The 23,879-nt window shown below is 39.3% G+C and overlaps 1 protein-coding gene across 2 annotated transcripts in view; it reads right to left on the reverse strand.

The window, feature by feature from the left end:
- AMMECR1 (AMMECR nuclear protein 1) overlaps positions 1 to 23,879 on the reverse strand; it is a 99,588-nt gene that overhangs the window by 71,388 nt on the left and 4,321 nt on the right. For both annotated transcript variants that reach the window (XM_042029084.1, XM_042029089.1), the window contains exon 2: positions 2,470 to 3,001. In XM_042029084.1, coding sequence (XP_041885018.1) covers positions 2,470 to 3,001 — 532 coding nt within the window. The remainder of the gene's footprint in view (positions 1 to 2,469; positions 3,002 to 23,879) is intronic.

Here is a 23,879-nt window from a genome sequence, read left to right on the forward strand (position 1 = left end):
CCAACTGCACAAACATAATCAGCTCACAAGGCTGCTGAAAGCAGCAGTTCTGCCATCTGTCTGCTTATTCCCACCTCACACTTGTACAGGTACAAATGTTTGTGAAGCCATGCAATGATCCAGAGAGAATCAAACTCTGAAACCAATCAGGGAAAAATATAAAATTATCACTAGATCATTTCCTGATCTGTACAACCATGCATGCTGGCACAAGCATGGGAATAAACAGAAATTACATTACTAATTTTAATGGCAATGCCATTTTTAGAAGTCCAGAAGTTGGTGCAGCAACTTTTCAGCAGGTCTATCAACTAAATCTGAAGAACACATATGAATATCAGAAAAATTGAAATAATTTTACTTAATTTTCTATTGTGTTCTTGTTAAAGTAAGAAGTGGGAGAAAAAAGCGAAGTGATCTACTGCTTACTAAGAGGAATCAAAGTGCTTGCTGGAAAACATTTCAGTGTTGAGATCTTTACCCCTGCCTCCCTTTCCTCCACTAATAAAACAGACACAGTAGCACTAACCTGTTCAACAGAACATTCTGCAACACAAATAAAAAAACATTAATACCAAGGTAATATTGTTACAGAGAGACACAGACAGAATTCAACTCTTACAGCAATGAAAGAGTGAAACAGAACAAAGCTGATGTTACAACCTACAGTGGTCTGGGATGGAGAACAGACACAGGACAATGCACAGCAAAATGGCTACTCAGAGCAGCAGTTTCTAAACAGTTGGTATCTACAAAAGGACAGACATGGATTTGCAAAAGACCTGGGTAAAGAAACTCACAGTGGAGTCTCCCTGCCCTCCTTTCATTATTGGTACTCTGATGAAATCACATAGGAGTTATGAAGAGCATATAGGGAAGACTTGCTGGGGTGGCAGGTTAAGTAGGAATCCACAGAGCTGGGTTGTCATGACAGCAGCTGAAAGTATGCAAGAGTTGTATAGATCCTGGGTGTTAGAACAGCAAGGACTACAAATAAGATCATTAATACATTACATTTTTAAACACCAAAAAGCATACACTACATCTCATTAATGAAACACAGACTGCATGATAACCGTTTGCATTGGTGAGGGTGCACGAGGGCCCAGGACATACACGAAAAACTTGTAATTCATTAAGTACTGATAAAGCACAGGTTTTCACAGACTTGATACTCATGCTATACATTAGAGGAAAGAAGTGACATGCACTCTGGTGGACCAATGCACTCGAGTCTCAGCTGGAGCTTGGAAACACCACATGAGCTCCATTCCATTTAAAAGCAAAGTAAAACAGCGGAAACTCAATTTCAACAACCTCTTACGTTAACTTTGCAATCAAACGGACTTGGATCATGCAGCAACTCAGTAACTCATCCCAGCTGAGAGGAAGTAACTTCCTGTCAGAGAGAAGTTACTCCCTGAAGTGTCTGAGCTCTATCTGCAGCAGCACACCCGGCTTCCCGGAACAGGCAGGCTACAGGTGCTGACATGCTGGGCAACACTGTCCTGGCGGGTCACTTCTGAAGGCAGTGGGGCACAGGATTCAAGACAAACACTGAACAACACTGGCCAGGGATGGAAACGAAACAGGCCCTTGGTGGACACTCTTGCTTGGGAAGCTTGGGAGGCAGAGGGAGGATGGGAGTAACAGGTGTTTATGTGATCTGTTCAAAACTCTGGGAATTTGATGTGGTGGATTACTCGGGGACTCGGGATGTCTAACACTGGGTGATCTTCAGGGGTCATTACAAAGCAAGGACTCTGCACGATCTGAGACCAAAGTAGCGTTACAAGTGCCTGGCACAGAGAATGTACAGGTACACCAGTGTTTACAAATCCAGGACTCGCACAACAGGGCTCTTACACTGGGTACTCACCATCCAGCACTGGTGAAGGAGAGGCCCGCGCTCATGCAGATCACATGGACAGCGAGAGGCTGCCTAGTGAAGGGGTCCCAGTAAGGACTACCGCTGAAATGAGCGGGAAGCGGGCTACGCGGGCGCTGCTGAACACAACCCAGGAGCGGGGAGAGGACACTGCCCAGGGGGCGCAGCAGCCGAAGGTGGCCCAGAACCCGGGGCGCGAAGCCCGGCACAAAGGCGGCCGCTCGGAGCAGGGCGCTGCCAGAGGTGTCAGGGACCACGGGGAGATGCCACCAGCGAGCCCCGTGCGCGACGGGCCAAGAGGGGCCAGGGAGGGGTCAAGGAGCCGGCGGGCAGCGAGGCGCTCCCCGGGCCGAGCCCGGCGCGGGAGGGCAGCGCGGCTCCCAGGGAGCGGGGGCGCCCGCGGGCCGGGCCCCGGGACAGGCGCGGGGCCAGGCGAGGACAGCGGCCGGGCGGCGGCAGCCGGGAAGGTGCCGGGCGGGAGGCGGGAGCCGCGGGGAGGGAGGGAGGGCGCCCGGCCGCGGGGAACCGGGCGGGACGGGCGCGCACGAGGCGCCCACGCGGGCGGTCGCGGCGATACTCACTATGGGTCGTTGGTGAAGCGGGGGCTCCGCGGGGGCTGGTATCCGTACAGGTGACAGTAGAGCACATCGAAGCAGAAGCAGCACATCTCGGCCGACACCACCATCTTCCTGCAGCCGGGCCCGCCGGAGCCAGCGCCGGGGGAGGCGAGCAGCGAAGAGGCCGGCGGGGAGAGGCCGGCGGGGCCCCCGCCGCAGCTGAGCGGCAGCGGCGGGGATAGGGCGCAGCCGGCGGCGCCCCCCGCCAGAACCCCGAGGCCGTTCATGCGGGGGCCCCCCGACGGGGGCAGCGCCCCCGGCTCGCCCCCCGCCGCCGCCGCCCCGCCGCAGTGGGAGCCGCCGCCGCCACTGCCCGGGCCGGCCGAGCCCGAGGGAGGGGAGCTGGAGAGTTTCTGCTTCTTCACCCCGCAGCAACCCGCCGCCATCTTGGAGCCGTCTCCCCCCACGCAGCGCTTCCGACCCATGGCGGGGGGGCCGGCCGGCCGGCCGGGGGACGTGCGGCGGCCCGCTCCGCCTCCTGCCGCGCCCGCTCCGCCTGCACGGGGAGGGGGCGGGAGAGGGGAGGATGAATGAGGAGCAGGAGGAAGAGGAGGATGGGGGGAAGAAGAGACAGAGAGAGCTGTGTTAGAGCGACCCGGTGAGCGGCCCAGGGGGGCAAGGTCGGGGGTGAGGGGGCAGCGCGGCCCGCAGGTGTGGCGGCCTTTCCCCTCCCCTCCACACGCCGAGCCGCCCCTCTCGCCTTCCCCCCGCGCTTTATCTCCTCCTTCTGCCAGGGAAGTGGAGCAACTCCACCTCGCGTGCTAAAAAAAAAAAAAAAAAGGAAATAAATAAAATAAACCCACAAACCCGAGCTTTGCAGGCGCCGCACGGCAGGAGCAAAGCCCTTGAGATGGTTAAAAACACCCCGCTAAATAATTCAAGTGACCTGAAATGCCTTTCTCTGGGGAAGAGAAGGGGAGGGCTGTGTTGGAGCCGCCAGGCTGGGAGCCTGCAGAGAGTGCTTGGATGCAGCTATTAAGCATGCAATCGTGATGGCTAAAAGCCACGGGCTTTATATGTATGTATGTATATATATATATTTTTTAAATTATAGCTTTGGCAATTACTTTACAACCAGTAAGTAGCAGCTCAGAGCGTAGGCCCGCAGCTGCAGAGCCAGCAGCCATGACCCGGTGAGACCACGGCCCCGGGTGCCGGCAGCCCGGGGGGAACCTGTAGGGAAGGGAAGTCCAGAGGAAAAAGGATGTGAGTGCCTGCTGTCCTCCAGGCATCAAAAATTAAGCTTATCAAGGAGGGGAAATGTGTTTTATATTACTATTTTACGTTAGCCTCACATATAGATATATCTGAATATATGGAGAGACTTGCAAACAGCCATGAAGTACTTCAGAATCTGTGTGTATGTATATTTAGAAAATAACACCTCACCCGTCAGTGTTATGCAGCCATCTCTGGCATGGGATGTAACAGCTGCTTAACATAGAATAGCAACACTACAGTATCAGGGAAGACAAGGGGGTGAGGGCTGCCACATGGAGTTAAAATAATATCACAAGTTTAGAGGGATAGTCGTTACACAAGCTGAAATTCTGTATACAGAAATATTTCAGTCTCAAACTACTTAGAGACTCAGTTTTACATTTCTTGATGGAAATGGTTTCTCCAACATCCTCATGATACTAATTTTGGCTGCATCTTAAATTATGTATTTGAACAGAAAATCCCCAATTATTAGATCTGTAATACTAATGGGTTAAAAGGCTCTTTGAGGGCTTCTGTCCAAATACTGGCCTAAACTCCTCTTGCTTTGACTGTGAATCATAACCTGAAGTGAAACAGCTGCACGGAATAATAGCAAATAGAAAGGAGAATTAGATGGTGTGAAGCAGTCTCTTCCATTTGTAAATGTAATGTTTACATTTGGAGCAGTAGAATACTTGAGAAGGGAACTGGGTTCCCTTCTCAAACAACTTTCAAGTTTCTTTCAAAACAAAGGCAACGTTTTCCACTTAGGGGTTCATTTGTTTAAAATCAGTTAGCAGTGACACCTTCTGTTGCTTTTGGGAAAATAGTTTCTCCAGGTATTGAATTCTGGCTTTTTCTCATTTTTTTAACATCCTATGTTATTTAACACCAATATTTATAAAAATACTCAGTAATTGCAAAAGCTTATGATACAGACAAATATTAATTGTTCACTCCACTGGGACAGATATTTGGAAGGTTCATTGTAAGGCTCAGAGCTAGGACTGATATCCTTATGCAATATCAAGACTAGTGACAGTGCATAGTGATAACTTTTTGATTAAATATGGTATTGAAATGGTCCCTGATTGAAAGGATAAACCAAGTATATTACTTAATCACGAAAAACACTTTACTTTTTCCACTTCTGCTGATGTTCTTTGCTGTATTTGCCTATAGTTGTGCTCCTATTTTACCTCAGTGCATGTAATGCATACCGAATCGGTATGTAAAGACAACAACAAATATATGAATACAACTGTGGAAACTAGTGGAATCAGGAAGACAGAATAGTATTATCAAATATCTTGAAGTGGAGAGAACTGCAGGCTCACAAAATGTTCTTCATAATTCAATGGAAAATTTCCATTTATATTTGAAGGAGCATTTATTCTTTGGACAATATGGTTTTGGTTGACTGTAATACATGTTTCATTGGTCCTTTGTTTCAGTTAAGTATCAAGGACCTCTACATTTCTTACTACAAGAAACCTTGAATGTGTTCAGTTCCTTAAAGTACTTCTATACTCTGCTAACTTTAGAAGATTCTCTCCTGTTGGTTGATGACTGTGCTGTGCCTCATATGCAGTCAAATGTCCCAAGTGAACTCTGGATGAAAAACAAACTCTTTAGCAGTACCAGTGGAATCAGAATGGTCTTGCAATTAGGTCACTTCAATTTTAGAGTGATGTAGCTCTCCTTTATGACTTCAGCTGTTTAGCACTATTGCTCTCCTCATGTTCTAAAGCCCCAATGGTTTCAGAATAGCCACTTGTTACAAGTAACAGATTAAAATTAATGTTTTAATTAAAAGTCACAATTCATTATTCTTGAAAAGAGCTGTTAAAGAAATTATTCTGAGAAAAACAGAATTATTTTCAGAAAGATATTTCTCAGTGATCTGAGTCTGCTCTGAAGGATTGCCCTTCTTAAACAAAATAATCAGAATGCTTAGTGTCTGGGGGAAATGATATCGTAACAGACATGGTCTAATTCCTTTTGAATCTGAGGTAAAATTTGCACTGACTGTAGTAGAAGTTGGATTGTTCTCAACTGGGCCAAAAGATCATTTATGTTTCCCAGTATCCTACAATCTAATTAGAAGACAAATCAATCAGAACAAGGAAACGAGCCAAAATTTGGCTCCATCAGTAGGCAGGAGAGATCTAATCCTTGCCTTATTACTATCAATTCTTTTAATAGGAACTGTGACAGGTGAGGGATTTAAAAGGGTACTTAAAATAGCACATTTAGGCTGTGGTTCCATGTGCATTTCTGCAGGAGTAGTAATTTTGGTTTAAGCAGCTTTACCTCAGCTAATTGTTCTCTTTCCTGCCCCACCCATACTGTTGTGTTCATGCAGCTGTTTGTGCAGATGTGAGGCAGAAGATCAAGTTTAAAAACACTCTTTCCCCTCAATTATTTTTCAGCCAAATCAGTTCTCCAGTCTGGTTTATCAGAGGGCTGCACAAAAATCTGTGTTGGCCTCTTGGAGTGGCTACACAAAATTGAGAATTAATGGCCTTGGGCAGCTTAAACAGTGCTGGCAAAAAATTAGAAGATGCAGCCTAAAGCAACATTTCACATATTTATGTGGAAACTGTCAGAAATCACAGAAACGTTTGAATTTTAGGTGAAGAAAACCAGTCGAGGAAAGAGCCTTGAACGGGAAGGAAATTAGTTTGTGCTTGAGACTGTAGAACAGGCAGAGTCAGGCAATGAAGGAAAGGGAAACAGAAGGTCCTCTTTTCAAAATACATAATATTCCACTTTCTGAGAACTGAAGGAAACATTACACTACAAATAATTCTGTAAAAAAAACACCAAACAAAACCCTTCACAATTTGAACAATGTAAACAGCTAGCATGTCTATGGAGTTGTTAGTTACTATTCTAGAGAAAAGTCCATCTTTCATCTTCCAAAATTCAAAGTTTAAATTCTATCTTTGTATCTTCCCATCATAATGAGCTTTTTTGGATGTGCCTGCCATAAAACTGGAAGATTTACATGCTGAAAATTCCTTTGGTCTGAGTTTCCACCCATTGTAGAGCCAGTCTAGGCAATTCTTTCCTTGTCCTGCAGCTTACAAGGCATTAAGGCTGTAGCTGGAAAGAAAGTGGGTTTGCTTGTATTACTTTCTCACATTATTCCCAAACTGGTCTATCACTCTTGAGGCTCATGTGAGTTTTCCTCAGTATATTCTGCTTAGACGGAATAGTTACTGTGCTTCACTTACACTCTGTGTCTCAGCTGTCCCCAGGAGAAATTAGATGCCAGATCTAGGTCAGAAAGTATGCACAAAAATCTAGTAAAGTTAATGAAAGTTAACTTTCACATGTCTGAGAACAGCAATTGTTCCTACCAGTTAGAGGCCATATCCTGCTATTGTTCCATATATCAAACCCCTATTGAAGTCTCTTCTAAAAAATCTTGTACAAAAAATCATCTCCGGATGTGATACCAGCCAGCAGACAAAAGGTCCCCACATGTTATTTTACTGGAATCCTGGCCCTGTTTCATATTTTGGGCTATGTTATATTTTTACCATACTGTGAATCCAGTCTGTATTATTTTAAAATGAACTTTTTTTACAGGAATTTTTCACTCTAATGTGAATTTAGAGTCTGGTCCTGTTAAACCATCTGTGCATGGAGCTTGCACTGCAAAACTGGGCATTTGTTTGTTAAAAAAAACCACAACAAAACAAACAAACACCCCACTAAATAAACCCTCAAAAACAAACAAGTAAAGCAAAAAATCACCATGCATTCTAAAATGTTATTTTTCAAAGTAAATAATCTAGGACTGAACAGTTTCTGAAGTAGAGATAAAAACATTGTGTGTCAATGGAATCAGAAAAAATATTTAATTTAAAATCTAAGGTTCAAAGCAATTTGTATTTATTATTTATAATAAATAAATGGATGGTGAGACTAGTAGTAGCTTTTTAATGATATTCTTTTCAACTAATTCTGTGAGCTGCAATGTTCCTCAAATATTATGTTAATGCCATATCCTATCCTTTTTGAATGTATTTTTCCATTGTACAGTGATAAAAGGAGATGTAGCTTATGTAGCTGTATTCTCAATATAAATTCACCGTGGCTTCATTGAGGTCAGTGGAGCTACAGTGATTTATGCTAGCTGATACATTAATAATAAGCCTTAGGATATATTTTTTGACATTGCTGTTTGTAGTTGGTCTCCTTCACCAAAAAAAAAGTTTGCTGCTACTGTGGAGAACCATTTGCATTAATAGCATTTCCCACTTCTGAAGAGTCAGAGCTTTAGGAGCTGTAAGTTAATTAGAACAATATAGGTGTCTGTTTATCCAGTGCAGCCATACGGACACCACTAATGAGCCCCAGCAACAGTCAGATAGGACACAACAATTGAGGTGTATTAGGAAAAAAATGTAATCATTAATTTTCAAGTGTATGAGTGAATTAGAAAGATAGAATGCATGGTAATGTTTTGCTAAGGATTAAAATTTGATCAGGACACCACAATTACAAGCCTGCTTATTCCTAATAGTTGCGCTAAACCTTTAGCCATCCCAAGGGGCCAGCACTTGATTTTGTATCTCATCTAAAAATACCAAAATGAAACTTCCATATAAATTTAGTTAATGCAAGGAGCAGTAATTTCAGAAAAGAGGTGAATGTTAATAATACTAATTGATTATTAATGATGTTAGTTGATGAGGATGACAGAAATGCTCCATGTAAGTAAGACAACAGGCATAAATTTTGATCTTCCTTTTGAGACTGTGTTGAGCTTCCTTTTTCAGATGTTATTTAATTTTCTTGTGAAATGATTTGATTTCTTCTGGCTGCTGCTTTTTCTATCTTTTTGCACATGTTATCTAGCTTTTGGTGTGAAGGAATTTCACCTTCATTCTTATAATGTCCAGTTCTTAGCTCAGGTTCATGCTCCCTTGCTCTGGTATTTTACACTGCTAAGATAGCATTGAAGCTGTCATCTCTCTGTTCCTTTCAGAGAAATGAGATATACTGTTCTTTTCCCAAGAGACTGAAGAACTTTCTTCTTTAATCTTTGTGAGCAGTGAAAACTCAGTGAATCCTTCTGCTGTCCTTTACTATGCTCAGTTCTATAAAAGAATCTGTGAATCTTAAGATGGCCAAGGATTACTTCTACTGTTCCAGGTGGAAACATCTCGTCACTTGATATTGGATGGGTTTAGTTTCTCCTAATGTAATATTTTGGCTATTGTTTTGAAAGAGTGTTCATTAGCTGCAGTAGACTATTGCAGCTTCTAAAAATATGCAAGCAGGGCACTCAAGTATTTTTCCATCTTCAGTGTTGTAATACATTGCTATTTATCAACTGTGGTTTTTTCCTTTCTCCCTAGAAGTATCAGCATTCTTTATACTCACTCAATGCCTAAATTACTTAACTTTATATCTTCAAGGGCTTCTGATGTGTACATGGCACCCTGAATGATATGTTGATCCTCCTTTTTGTGACTGGTTTGGTAAAATCACCACTTGGGTCACTTTGTTGCACTTACTTCTTTTTCTGTGCGAAGTAAAAACTGAAAAATGCCAGTGTTTTGCCATAATGGTACTGGTTCTTCAGCACTATCAACTGATAAAATCACTAAATACATTGTCTTAAAAGAGACTTGATATAAATAGAATATTAGTTAATAGCAGGTGTTACCCTCTGTGGCAAAAAGCCAGCAGGGTTCCAGAAAAACCCTTGTCATTGCAATTGTTCCATTCCTCACTGGCACTTTGTGAGGGCAGCCCCAGTGTGGCTGATGCTCAGCTTCACCCTCACCCCTATCTGCTTTCCTATATTCAGTCCTGCAAATTCTTCTTTTCTTTCTTGTGGGTAGGAAAAGCCAAACAACTCATGAGCACCAAATCCTAACTCCTTCTTGTATCTTTATGGCTTTAGAGGGGACTAGCAATCCTGAACCCCAACTCCTGCAAGTTTCTGAATAAAATTGAATCTGTTGGAACAGGTAGAATTCGGTGCCTCACTTATCCATAGTTACATATTCATTAGTTTTATTGCCTCCTTTCTGTAGAATTCATGTTCTCCAACATATTTTCTCATGTACTTTCTATTGCAAAAGCCAGTTCTCCTTTCAGATGTGTATAAATCAAATTACTCCAGTGAGGTGAATAGAATTTCATTGTTACAGAATGATGAGTTCAAACCCAGGCCTTTTAAACAAACTGTAGGTCTCCTTGTAAATCTATGAATGATTTGTCAGTTTCTAGGTCTCCTGAGCTATCATCTGTTTTCAAGGAAAGTGATATTTTTATAGATCAACATCCATCCCCACAAAACTTTATGTCTTCCCATTTTTCTTATCTCCCACATTTGTATTCTCACTCTAGGGAAGGGCCTTCAGGCTGCCTGCTGGTGGTGATAATTTCTGTCATAGTTGTTCAATGTATAAAATAAACACATTGCATTAATTTTGAATAAAAAGCAGCTGGTAAACATGCAAGCTTCAAAAGTGTTCCCTCTCTTGTGCCCTCTTCCTTTCATTCACTAATTCTGATATTCCTTTTTCCACCTTATCCATATAACTCAGTCTGCCATTACAGCAAGTAAAAGTAGACGTTTTGTTTTTAACGTGATCATTATTTTAATAAAGTAAAACATATTTTAGAAGATTGAAATAAATAGTATTTCTTCAACTATGGAAGAAGTCATAGCATTCAGGAAGCACTGTTGCTTATTATGTTTTCCTGCTAATCCTTATAAAAGGTGAAGTTACAGTTTTTAACATCTAGAAATATCTGTGATCATCAAGACTTGTGTCTGAGCTTTGATTTGCATGTTTGTTTTTCTCAGTGGTTTCTTCATGGTTAATCTAATAATCTACTGACTGCCAGAGATTGCACAAGAATAACATTTTTTTATTTAACTACAATACATATGATTTGAGGAAATTATTATTTCCATTCTTAATATTAAAAACATATCCTTGTTACTTCAAATGAAAAGAAAAAAGAACATCTCTCCTTGTGTATTTTAAAGTAAATCTATAAGTATATTGATCTAGAGGCTCCAATTATAGGATTTATTGCCATCTCCCTTTAAACTGCATCTCAATAATAATTCATTTGTTTTGATTTGCATTTCTAAAGAGCATTTCAAGATTAGAAGTATCCCTGTGACACAGTTGTGGAGAATCCTAGCACAACATGTCAGATCTAAGGCACTGAAATATTTCAGGGCTACCTGTTCATGTACTAGGTTCTTCCAGCTAACCCTCATTTTAGGTTAGGGATATAGAAGAAATTTGAAAATAATTTTATTAAAAATCCTTTGTGTTTAACTCTTTAAAAAATCACATAAGAGTTTGAATTCTCTGTTTTTCTATTGCCTACTCTGTGTTTGTTTTCACAGGTCAAAGTCCTGCTGTCCAGTGTCATCACATTCAGATTCTGCCATGACCTGTAAGTCTCTCACCTCTAAATTTCTATTGCAATAGAACAGCTGCCTGAAAACTGTTGTGGAATACTGAAATATGTCTTTCATTGAACCATCATTAAACTATGTATGTTGGATATGGCTTGTCTTGTTATGTTAAATCCATGTAGTTCAAGCATGTATGCTTATAGCATATCTCCTTTTTAAAATACTAGTTTATGATAATCTCATTAATTGCATTTTAAATGGGAGACTCACGGCTTATCAAATCTTCTTCTGTTTCTAGAGGTACCCTTACTCTAAAACTAGTAGTCTTTCTAGCTAAATCAGAACTAAAAGTTCTCAAAGAAAAATATTAAATTTGCCCTTTGATGAACAATTACCAAGCATTACATGTTCAGAGTAAAAAATGGATAACATTTTATTTTATGAGTCCACTAACTAATAGTGAATTAGAATAAAACTCCCATGGGAACACATTTGACATTCACATGAATAACAGATGAGTTCATTATGATCCCCTGCTTATAAAAGGAATGGCAAATGAATTCATAATTATTAAGCATTTAAAAATAACATTCCCCCAAAAGATAAAATTTTGCATTAAATACCCGGCTGTGGTTCAGCTGCAGGGCTTTAAAGAACCTGAAATGAAGTGGTACTACAAATGATTTGGTCATTTGCCACATTGTTTAACTACTTGGGAGCCAAAGTAAAGAAGATTTGTGTGCTAGTCAATGCCTTTGAATTAATTCTGAAATTTTGAGATTAATCTTGCTTCCAAAGCAGAGAATAGAGATTAGATACATGGTGCATGAAAGGATTATGCTGCGTCTATGTATAAAGAGGAGGGTTGCAGCACATATGGCTACTGACATGTACTCATGTTATAAGTGCCTGTGGGCATCTCATTTGAAATACATATTAGAGTTGAATTTTGTAGGGTTTTTTTTGTTGATAGATGTGTGGTTTTATATATGACAAATACCATTCAGGACAGTTATTTTGCTAGAAGTGACATTCTCAAGTACTTGCCAAGCTGTCACATTAGCATACAGCTCACAGCCAGGCAGGAGACAGCTCTTCCATGAATCGAACCTCTGCCCTGTGATGACACTAATAGCACAGGGTCCCAAAGGTTGCCTTGTCTTCCAGGCAGAGAGGGAAATAAGAGATGCTGAGAACAAAGTCAAGAGAACAGCATAGAGGACTTGCAGAGAAGGAGAAGGGGCATAAGTAAAATCCTTTTCTTTGCTCTACCTGCACCAAGGACATAAACAGAAAAGGGATGAGAAGCAGACCCAGTTAAGACTGTTAACTGTTAACTGTCTTAACCAGTTAAGACCCAGTTCTAAGTGCTGTCACTACTAAAGGGATGCAAAAGTCTTGTGTCCCCAAAACTTACATAGATCTAAATAGCATTGATGGAGTGAAGAAGATCATTATCTTCTGTATAAATACTGACCCCATGTTTATCCAAGGAGTAGAGAAATAATGCCATATGTGATATATTATCGTTATTATAATGCCATGTTCCTTTTCCCAGTATAGAGCTAAGGAGATGTGCGAAAGACCTTGTGTACATGTAGATTTTGAAGTAACATTGCTCCCACATTTTTCCGAGCTCCCTTCTCCTCAGCAGCAGCCAAGGCTCTAACACAGTTGTGTTGCCCTTGACTGTGTCATCATGCTGATCAGGAGAGGAAAAAAAGCCACATCAAATGTGCTCATATTTTGTTTCACTCAGAGGTCTGAAGCTGCAGTCTGCCATCAGGTGGACTCCATGAGAGACCTAGGCTGTGGGCTTGAGAAAAAGTGCTGTAAAACCAAAAAGTGCAGAGCAGGGAGGAAGTAGAGAGGGAAGGGTCTCAGGATTGTGGAGGGTGAGGGACATACTGCACAGTCATGAAAATGGTCATGAAGACTAGAAATATATTAACCAAAACAGAATTCTGTAACATAATCATACACTTTTCTAGGCCAATTGTTACTACTAGGGAAAAATTAATCAAAATATCAGAAAAGCCATTTGTACTGTACAAAGCTCGTGGACAATTGTGGGCAATTATTTGAGAAACTGTTAAATAACGATAAAATGGTGTCTTTCTGCTTTGGAACAAGAATCACCAGATGAGCTTTAGAAATTGCATAGCTGCCAGTGGAAGAATATGATTTATGCATTGCTGAGTTACATTGCTCTTAATTTTAAAAGTCTTGGAGCTGTCTGATTTAACTTCTGATTTGATCTGTGTGGGTAGAGTTTGGATGTATATCGAGACAATAGGGCTGAGCTGATGCTTCAGAGGTAGGTGAGAAATACCGAACCTAAATCCAATAGAGAAAAACTAAATGTGTATCAGAGAAACTAATTGTGCATCAGGGAAACTAACTCCTTCCTGAGCCCTGTGAAATGCTGGGTGAAGCATGTGGTTTGATTACAATTATTGCCTAATGCAGACCTTCAATTCTTATGGGCCCCATGAGGACAATGCAGGAAACCTGTTCTGTGATGTATGAAGTAAGGGGTATGAACTCTTGTATTCATGCATTCACATCATACATGATTCTACATTTCAACAATTGGGAGATAATTGAGGAGATAACAATAGCCATGTCTGCTAATTATGCTACATACAACTTTTTTTCCTTGAAAGATAAATCCAGGTTTGGAGATTCATTTGACAGTTTTTTGTTTGGTGGGTTTGTTCTGGCTTTTTTCCAAGCTAATACATTATGAATCTATTACTTATAAAACTTTTAAAGTTTCTATTTTAAAACATTTAACATCCGTCAGAAAGATAGTTATTTGTTTATACAGCCTTTAATATTATAATGTATCTATGGTTGTCAATATTTGACGTAATCATTATTATAAACAAGGGCACAATAAGAGAACCGCTGTGCTAGTTCTCCAGATGATGACAAGGGAATATGTCTGTACTTTTTAGTTACAAAAATCAGATAGCACTATCTTACTGTAACCCCTTCAAAGTTAAGACATCAGAAGACAGTTTGCTTTCAAAATGTTGGATAAATCACTCAAGTCAATGTCACATCATGACTGTTCCAACTATATGCTCCCTCACGAGGCCACTGCTGGTCATCAGCCAACATCAGTGTGCAAAAAATTGGCATGAAATACCTTATCAGGTAGGTTTCTGTTCATTACCAACACGTTAGATTGCAAGTAAGTTATTCCAATGTTTGCTTGTAATTTGCTAGGTGAAACAGAATGGCCTGTTGCACCACCCTTCTGTTGAAAAAGGGAATTCACAAAGTTTATAGAAAGCTGTAAATTAGACGCTTCTTTCAACATCAGAGAACTGTGGTCACTAGGAGTCCTTTTGGAAAATTAGGAAAGGAAAAACTGGTAAAAAGGATTGGTACTTGGAATGAGTGAGTCCTGACTAAGAGAATCAGAGGCACAGCCATTGCTGAGAAGAAAGGGCAAATCCATACAAGGTTATTTTTTAAAAGAAACAGGTACAGTTGTGAGGAGGAGTGAATAATTTATAAAGATTCAAGTCTAGGCTTCAGAATGTACTTACAATAAGACAAGTCTCAATCTGAATGACTTCAATTTGTGGTATGGTATCTTGCAGCAGATAGCAAAACATGCTTGTTCTAAATTTTATGAAACAATAATTATAATAAGTAAATGCAATTGGCAGTGATTGAAATACTAATAATACACTGCATTTCAAACATTTGTTTGAAGTGACCTCAGCCTATTACTCTACTGCAAGAGACAAACCTCTTTTAAATTGCATTTTTCTACTGCTGAAATGTTCCAATAGTATGGTACCCAAATTAGGAATAATTGTTAATAATTTATTCACCAGAAGGTTTGCTATTATCAGCTTTGTTTATGTCAGATGGAGATTAAAAAATAGTTCTCTTTCTTGCAAACTGCTGTGCAAATTTCATCTGCCTTATTAGATGTCATTATCTCATAGGAATGATATGAGATTCATCTCATAACAGAAAAAAAGATAACCAAATATAATATAGGACTTATATGAGTTTTAGGGTTGTAGTTGACAGAACCTTATTTATATGTATTATATCTGTAATATCCTATAAGCTTTCTGTTCTACTTGCAAGTAATGTTGCTGTAAACATTCATGCCAAGAAAGGATAAAGCTTGTGTGTGTAATATTTAGCAGAAAATATGTGAAGAATTTTAAAATTTATTTTAAATTTTGCATTACTCTGTGCAGTGCTTTTTGCTGCTCTGATTCAAAATGTTGAAAACTCAGAGACAGGTTTATTAGGAAAATAGATATATCCACTGCATCTCTACACTGTATTAAATAATGTAAAATTACTTCTTAGCTCTTGTGAAGATATGCTGTTTGACATTTTAAAGAGATTGAAGGATGTGAATAGCTCTAAACTATTCCTTTTAGCTACTATTTTGATAATTATCTTTTTCTTTATAACATATTCGCTGGTTCTCAGTTTTACATGTTTCAAAGGATGGGGGGGTGTCTCTTAAAACGTGGTATTTCTACTTAGAAAAATTAAAAGAAGAAAAAAGATAAAAAGCTGTACATCATAAAGTTCAAGCTACTTGCTGGCCTCTGGATGGAACTCCTTGCTTGTCCAAAGCATTGTCCTTTTTCAGTGCTAGGAAATGTACAATACACTACTTGTAGCCAACAGAAAAGATACAGAGAATCCAATTAGTTTCTTTCCCTCTGTAATCTAGGAGTTACATTCACTAGATGATTAAAATTCAGCTAGATACATCATTACATTTATTAACATACAAATTCATTTACATTTCTTATTTATGACCTTGCACATCACTGCTTGTTCACCAGTGGTACAGGAAAATGTAGTTTTATGTTAGTTTATCACTAATTTGTTCTTGCTTGCAAGTACTGGAAATGTGGCACAATGTTTTAGTTTCAAACACTGCAAGAGAATTTTAAAATCCAAGTAATTTCTTTATTATAGCAGGCTGCCTGGAAACATTTACTCTAATTTTTTTTATTCTAAAAACTAGAGTTTATTTATTCAAGCTTTTTACTGATTTTCCTTCCCTACACGTGAAAATTAAATGCAGAGATTTAATGGTTTAGGTCATGTGCTTTCAGGCAACTGCATACATGCATCTACATGTATGAGGCATGTATGAGTAAATATAATGCCTTTTTCAGAGAAAAAAATCTTGAGGAAATAGACATTTCTCTTCCAGAGGTAATTTCACAGTTTTGGCACTTTGCTTTGTTTTCTTCATGATATTCTGCAGGGATACTTGGTTGGGTTCTGTGCAAGGATTTCTGAAATCAATGGGAAGGTCATGCACTTTGGACTGAGGTCTCAGGCATGGCAGAATATATTCACACCTGTGTCAGAGCCAGACCAAAAAAAAGGAAGGAAAAGGATCCCAGGTGTCCATGGTTTGAATAACCTCATCTCAGCACAGATTAGAGATGTTTAGAGGCAGTATGTGACTGAAGGATAGGGCATGGGATCCATCATAACCATCCCATTTTTCCCTCTTCAGTATGTTGGGACATGAGTGGAGTGGTAGATTCAGGAGCCAAATCCAACACTCTCCAGAATTCCTGTGGCAATCTGCCACTGCCCAAGTGCTGAGGGGTCCATGTGGTGCCTACCTGAGCAGAGAGCAGGCTCTGGGAGCTGGGCTGGGGAAACTCTTCCCATAGAGCCGTGCCAAGGGCTCGCAAGGGCAGAGCTCCGCCTGCTGCTAAGCTGCCTTTATGTTCAAACACTATCAGAGTCTGGTACAGACCAGTGCTGCATGGCTGTGCCTATGCAGGCTTTGCTGCATAACTTCTAGTTGACTGGAGAGATAAAAATAATCCCTGACATAAATCAACTTCATTCTGCCTCAGGACATAGTTTAAATACCTTCTCCTGGGTGTTCTTCTCTTTCTATAAAAGCGGCAAGTTCACTTTCCAACCTTCACACTCTAATTCTAGAAAACATTTTACACGGGACTGCCACAGTGAAGGTAGAGCTATTGCTGCATGAAGATACAAGGAATATTGGCTAGGGACACAGTGGTGGGAAATGGAAAGGTATTTTAGAAAGGCTCTTGAGTATTTCCTTTCCCAAGATTGTAGGGCCAAATGTTGCTTGAATTTATGAATAGAGGTGGACAAAAATTTTGAATGATTTTTAAATTCTTAGAATTACAGAGGTTTGAAAGGACTGGGACCATTCTTGAGATTAGCTTAAACTAAAATAGTTTCAACTGAAATAATAGGAAAAATATGAAACATTTTCTTAGTTTTTAAAGGAAGTATCTTAACATGCTGAAAATGAAATTTTTCACCTTTTGAAACTGGAATACCATTTTCCACTTCCAAGTTAATATAAATTAAAAAGTAAAATACGTGTTTTTTTTAAAAAAGTCACAAAACATTTTATTTTTAATTAGATGTAATATTTCAGATTTACCCCAAATTGAAATTACTGGTTTTATTAAAAAAAAAAAAAAAAAAAAAAAAAAAAGTATTGTGTGCATTCTGTATGAACTGAGGTTTGTGCTTCCCAATTTCTGACATTTTCGTTTTGTTATTAAACTGGAGGAAACTTCACTTGCTCAGTTCTCTTTATGAAATCTTCACAAGGCACTGTCCTGGGAGTTTTCAGGTGACCTGTGTGTTCTCAGGTGACTGTTAGTGTGTAAGGGTGTAGCTCCTCCCTGTACAGTACCAGTGCTAGACCTTGAGCCTTGCAGCATGCTCTGCCTGTGCTGTACTCCGATTCTTTGGGACAAAAATATAATGGGTAGGGATTTGTGATTTCAGCAGCCTGTTCATGAAAAGCAGGTTCTCTTCATTCTAATGGGATTGTGGGATACCTGCATGAGGTATCATTAACTCAGCATATGCTGAGTAAAAGAGACCTTATTGGTCACAGATCTTTCCCTTCTACTTTGTGTTCCTATTCTTTCACATTCCTTGTTCTCTTGTCAGCCATCAGTTCATTTCAAATAGATATGGTGTTCAAATTTTTCATCTTTACAGAGCAGGTGATGAGAACTCCAGATGCCCTATCAAACTCTCATTTTCTCAGGCTGATCTGGGCAATTCAAAGGCAGAATCTTCTGATCTGTGGCTCTTCTCCCATTGACCCTATATGCCTGACAGGTGAATGATTAGGGATTTCAGAAGATGTTCGGCTCAGTCATCACTGTCACTCTAACAGTGTCAATCTTTGGAAGCTCAGAAAGCTGCTACAGTCTCCAAGGAAGGCTCATCAGACCTTTCCTAGGAGAAGTAAAGCAGGTGATGAAATCAAGTGCTACATGTCTCCATTCACAACATCACTTGAGCATGTATATGAGTATAGACTGGGAGTAGGATTCCTATCGCTCATAGGTAGTTGTTTGGATGTTGTTCGGTCTTTGTTTTGTTTTTAATGTCTTTTAAAGAAAAGTTATTATGGTTGTTCTGGTAGCTAAAATCTTCAGCATGGAGGTGACATTATGGAAAGTGAAAAACTTTTACTGGGAGAGAACTTCTGTAGTCAAAACAGCTAATAAGAATTTGCAATCTGAAGAAACAAAAGTGAGCAAAAAAAGAGAGGAAAGGAAGTGCTGTCAGTGCAGTTTTACAGATGGGGAAGGGAACAAGCCTTGATTCAGAAAAGTATGGAGGCAGATCCTGATTTTTGTGTTACCAAATGTGTACATTTCAACATACTCTGTTTGATCCTGGCAATGCTTTATGCCTACGCATTTCTAATTTTAACTGTTCTGAATTTTTTTACTATCAAAGAGAGGGGCTTTTACAGTTTCGTTTCAAACTCATTTTTAAAATACACTGGAGCATCCCTATTCTCAGCACAGATTTTCAGTATATTTTCAGATTTTCAGCAGTTTTTGTATAGGTATGTGGGTTCCCCCGCACTCCATTTTACTGCAACTGCAGACATCCAGCAGAGAGAGAAGCAGGAAAGGACAGATTTACATACATTGACTGGCTGTGCTGACTTTTCAATACAAAATAACAGGGTTGTTGTACTGCATCAAAGTAAGAGTCTTAGCCTGGAAGGGATATTTCATTGACATTGAACTGAAAACACAGGCACAGTGTAATGGATCCTAAAATTGTCTGGACTGTCTCTGGATGCCTGTGTTGTTCAGTATCTGTATAAAAATCCTTGTGCACAGCATAAGCAGACTAATGAGGTGAGACCTTTTCTTAGTAGTATAATCTTTGGGATGAGTTCTAGCAGTCCAGCAGGAAATCAGAAAAATGGTACATTCAAGCTATTTGTCTTTGTCCAGGGCTCAGGTAATAGTTTGAATTGAGTGATACAGCACGTGAAGGTTTAGTCCTCACATATGCCTTGACACACTCTAGTGGCAAAAGCTCGCAGTGCCATTCATTTCTTTCCTTTTTGATGTGAAGCATTAGTTACCCTGGGTGAAAATTTAGTTGATCAATATTGAAAGTAACCTGGCAGCTCAGAAACTGCCATTCAAGACCTCTGCTTTTATAAAGCTTGTATTTATTTTTCATATTTTAATATATAAAGTACTGAATGAGGAATTTTGCTTGTTTGACATTTGTACAGAGTTTTGAGCAATACACCCTGACCTGAGTCATTGACGCATGGCCATGGTAATTATGCAATATATGGTAGTCAATAAACAGCACCTATCCACAAGTCCTCAACACTTATCCTTTAATCCTAAAGGATACAGATCTTGGCCAACCTCATCTTTTAACCAACCATCACTAAATAGTAAATCAATAACCACATTAAAAAATGTATTTATAGATAAGCTTTAAAATCAGTGGTTTTTCTGATTGAACTTATCATAAATGATTCACTGTTTTGTCTTCTGAGAAGACATAATGGACCACTTGGCTGCCTCAGTTCTCTCTTCATTTTTCCTTCAGGGCTACACTGTGGCAAAATCCCTCTGGTAATACAGTAAAGAATCTAAATATATATTTTATCATCACAGTCCAACCTATGGTGAAGTGTTTTCTCCAGAATCAAGAATTTTCTGTGGCAATACTTTTGGTCTGACTGTGGGCTAGTACTGATCCTCTGGCCTCATTGCTGATACCATTTGAGCTGCAGATGGACAGAGTATCTCTCTGTGTTTTACTGCAATTTACACACTAACATGACTCAAGTATTTCACTTAGAACAACTCAAAATTTCCCTGCCTCAGGATGATTTGCTGTTTTGAAACTCTCAAATGGCTGTGTCACAATGAAAACAAAAATCTCATTTTCCACGAAACAAAAACGTAGAAGCATCTCTTTCTGGTGTAATGTTTGAATTTATTATTGTTGCTTAAAAATACAAGAAGACTACATGTATCTAAGGCTCTGCTTGTTAATTATATCTCATTATTCTCTATTTTAATGATTCCTTCTATTCTTTCCTCCTTGAGTGTTGCTTTCTGGTTATCTGGACATAAAAGAGCCACACAGATATTTTAGACTGGCTCTTGCTGCTATGCCTCTGAAGTTTTTAAATTTTTTCTTAATAAATTTTTACTTTATATGGGAAAGTTACTCCAATAAGAATAAATCTAAATGCACTGTCTAGATGAACACCCTTACATGAAAATATGCCTTTACCCAGCTCTCTGGAGGTTCTTGCTTTGGATTTAAAAGTGAGTACTTTTTAGGCTAGTGCAACTCAATCATAAATACTGGAAAGATGCTGACTAAAAATTAGAGCTGGAGTGAACTAGTAAACCTCTCATTGAAATCAACGGGAATGCTGCCAATTTACACCGGGAATGAATTAGACCTTGGGTTTTTTGCATCCTTGTCTGACCTGTTGTCCTAAAATAGCATTGTCAGACTAGATCTATCATAAATTTGTAGTTATGTCATAATAATTATGTCATTTTTAGTGATTAGATCAGCTTTAGAGGTTTTTTATTCCTTGTCCTGTTGCCAGGTTCCATGAGGACACAAGCTATGAATTAGGCTGGAGCTCTGAGTTCTTTTTTCTTGTGGAATGGACAAGGTGCTTCCAAGACCAGGAACCTGTTGTGCATTCTAACATAACTACATGTAGCCTTATTTGGGAAATACATTATTTTTTCTCACTATTCTGTAGTGATATAATTAGCAATGGGATGGCATTTACCATTCTCTGGTAGCTGTGCTATCACGAGATCCATGCTCCTGGTTAGCACAGCTGAAAGGGACTAACTTTGGGAGTAACCCACTGCTTGCTTAGTACAGCAACACTGGTCAGCGCATGTCTTGTGTATCCCAGCATTATAAGTATTCCTTTATATTAAGGTCCATTCTTGATCTAGACCTTAATCCAAGCAAAGAATTAACCAAGTCATAAGAAAAAATAAGACAGCAATGGGTGAGTGAGCATCCAAGAACACCACCTTGAAAGATTCAGTTGCTTGTATCTAATCAGGCATCAGTTGTTTGCTGGATGTCTGGGCTTTGTAAAGCTGCAGCACCCACTAAAGCAATAATCAGTGGTGAACTATTCAACTTTCGATAATTAATGTGCTTGCTTTGTTCATCTTTGCATTTTAAACTAATGTCAGATGACTCTGTAATTTATTTTTGCATCTTTAGGCTTCTGTTACAAATAAATGAACATTTGAGTACTGCATGTCAATACCTTAAAAGTCCCCTTAGGGGCTGCCTTGATGGAGGGGTTTTTTGTCTCCTTAAGACGTAAAGGGTTAGACTTGCAGCAGAGAAGTTATATTCTAGAGAAAATTTGATTAGTTTCAATGGACAACAGGAAAAAAATGAACTAAGCATATAACTAACTTGATTAGCTTTGGGCAAGTCATCTCAGCCACATGGAGGATTTATATCCTCTGGTGTAGTCAAATGAATATGACTCTCTTGTGCTCAGAGCCAGTTTAGATTCCAAAATAATACAGCTCTTTCACTGCCAGTGTAATAATGGACATTGGTTGACAGATTCTTCCATCCATTATGCCCAGACCATACTTTGCAGTGCAGATTTTACTAACTATGTGATCTGTTAATCTTTGCATGGTGCAAAATTAAGCTTCCTTCTTTCTTTCCTCTCCCCTGGACAGTAAAGAGATTTTTTAAAAACATCAGATAAAGGTATTTTGGTCTGTGAGGTGACAGGCTGTCTTACGTGGCTATGGTTCCATTCTTTTAGTTCAAGGTACTAATCCTAGGAAGTTTTAATTTGGAAGTGTTAAATAGTTCTTCTTTCTGTTTATTTAAACACTTCAGTTGCCTTTATGAAAAAGGCAAGTTTATGTTAAAATTCAGGAAATATATTATAAAAATGCAGAAGGGAAGCCAGTGTATTTCAATTTAAAAATTCTGTGAACTGACTCATTTATTTGCCCCATGACTCTGCAAAGTCACTAGATAGACAAATGCATTATGCAGATAGAGAACTGGAGACAGAGGTTATGTGATGCCCAAGGCCATGCAATGAGTCAAAGCTGAGCCAGGGCAAAGTTCCCATATTAGTGTGCCTATTAATAACACCAGCACAGACAAACTACATGAAAGAACTAAATTTGGGGGCCATGTGATGTCAGCATGCTCTGCAAGACTGAGATATTGTTTGTTTCCATCTAACTCTAAAATGGTGAAATTATTAGACATATATACGAATGGATCAATATCTTATCTGAAGGCTTTCTCATACTTAGGGATAGGGATAGTAATCTCTTTCCTCCCTCCTGACTGAGACCTTTTGTTTTTTCTTTGCCAAACATAAAAGTGATTTGTTTACCTTCAAATTTTGTGTACTGACAGGTTAATACTGGGTCTGGCATCAAAAAAGACAGTCATAGCATAAAAGATTTAGGGATAAATGTGAACCAGTGCTAATGAGAGCAAAATTTTACTTGCATTTGCTATCCTTGTTAAAAGTAGTATTTGCATTTAGTAGACCATTCCTGCATTGATATATTATATTCTTTGAGTTTGTGTATTTTATCTAGCTTCAGATAAAGTTAGTGACTTCAATTACTGAAAGGACGTGGCAGAGGAAAAGATATTGCATAATGAGAAATTGGAGTTGGGAGCTGCTGTATATCATTAGTATCTGTCAGTGACTTGCCTTAGTGACTTGGGCTTGGACTTTCAAGTATAACTATAACTTTTAGGTGCCTTTGCTAGTGGTTCTATTTCTTATGATTGCTAGCTTGATCACTAGGTGTAGCAAAACAAAAGTCAATCAAGAATCAGCAAGATTATAGAAATATCCATGAGAACTGACTAAAGAAGGGTTGACATATTTGATGGGGACAGTTAAGGAATCCATTGCAGCTATATTTAATTGGAGCCAATATCTAGAAATGCCAAAGATGGTATCAGGAATTATATTTAACTTGCAGCCTACAAAGCATTATCATGGAAATTCATGAAACATTAATGACAATGGTCAGGTCAATTTGGTTTTTGAGCAATAGAGGAAAAGCTTAACATGGAAGTAACTTTTTGGTTCTTGTTTACACTTAAAATACATTCAAAATACCCTAATCTATGCAGCCTCATAACAGATTTCCAAGATTCTTCAGAATATCAACAAGAACCAAGATTGCTTCATTCATTCTTCTTTAACTCAAAGTGCTAGTTTTATTTGTGTATCTGAAAGAGGCTGATGTTACTGTATTTGTTATCTTAGTCTTTGTACATAGTGATGTCAAAAGGAGCAACATTTCTAAAGTAAGTTATAGCACCTATCCATTCATCACACCCAGAGACTGATTTGTATCTCACTTAAATTAACATGTATGATGGTGACCTAGAAACAGTC

This window comes from Corvus kubaryi, unplaced genomic scaffold (genome assembly GCF_017639235.1).
Source record: "Corvus kubaryi isolate FWS band 111438036 unplaced genomic scaffold, C.kubaryi_AGA036_p1.0 130, whole genome shotgun sequence".
NCBI lineage: Eukaryota > Metazoa > Chordata > Aves > Passeriformes > Corvidae > Corvus > Corvus kubaryi.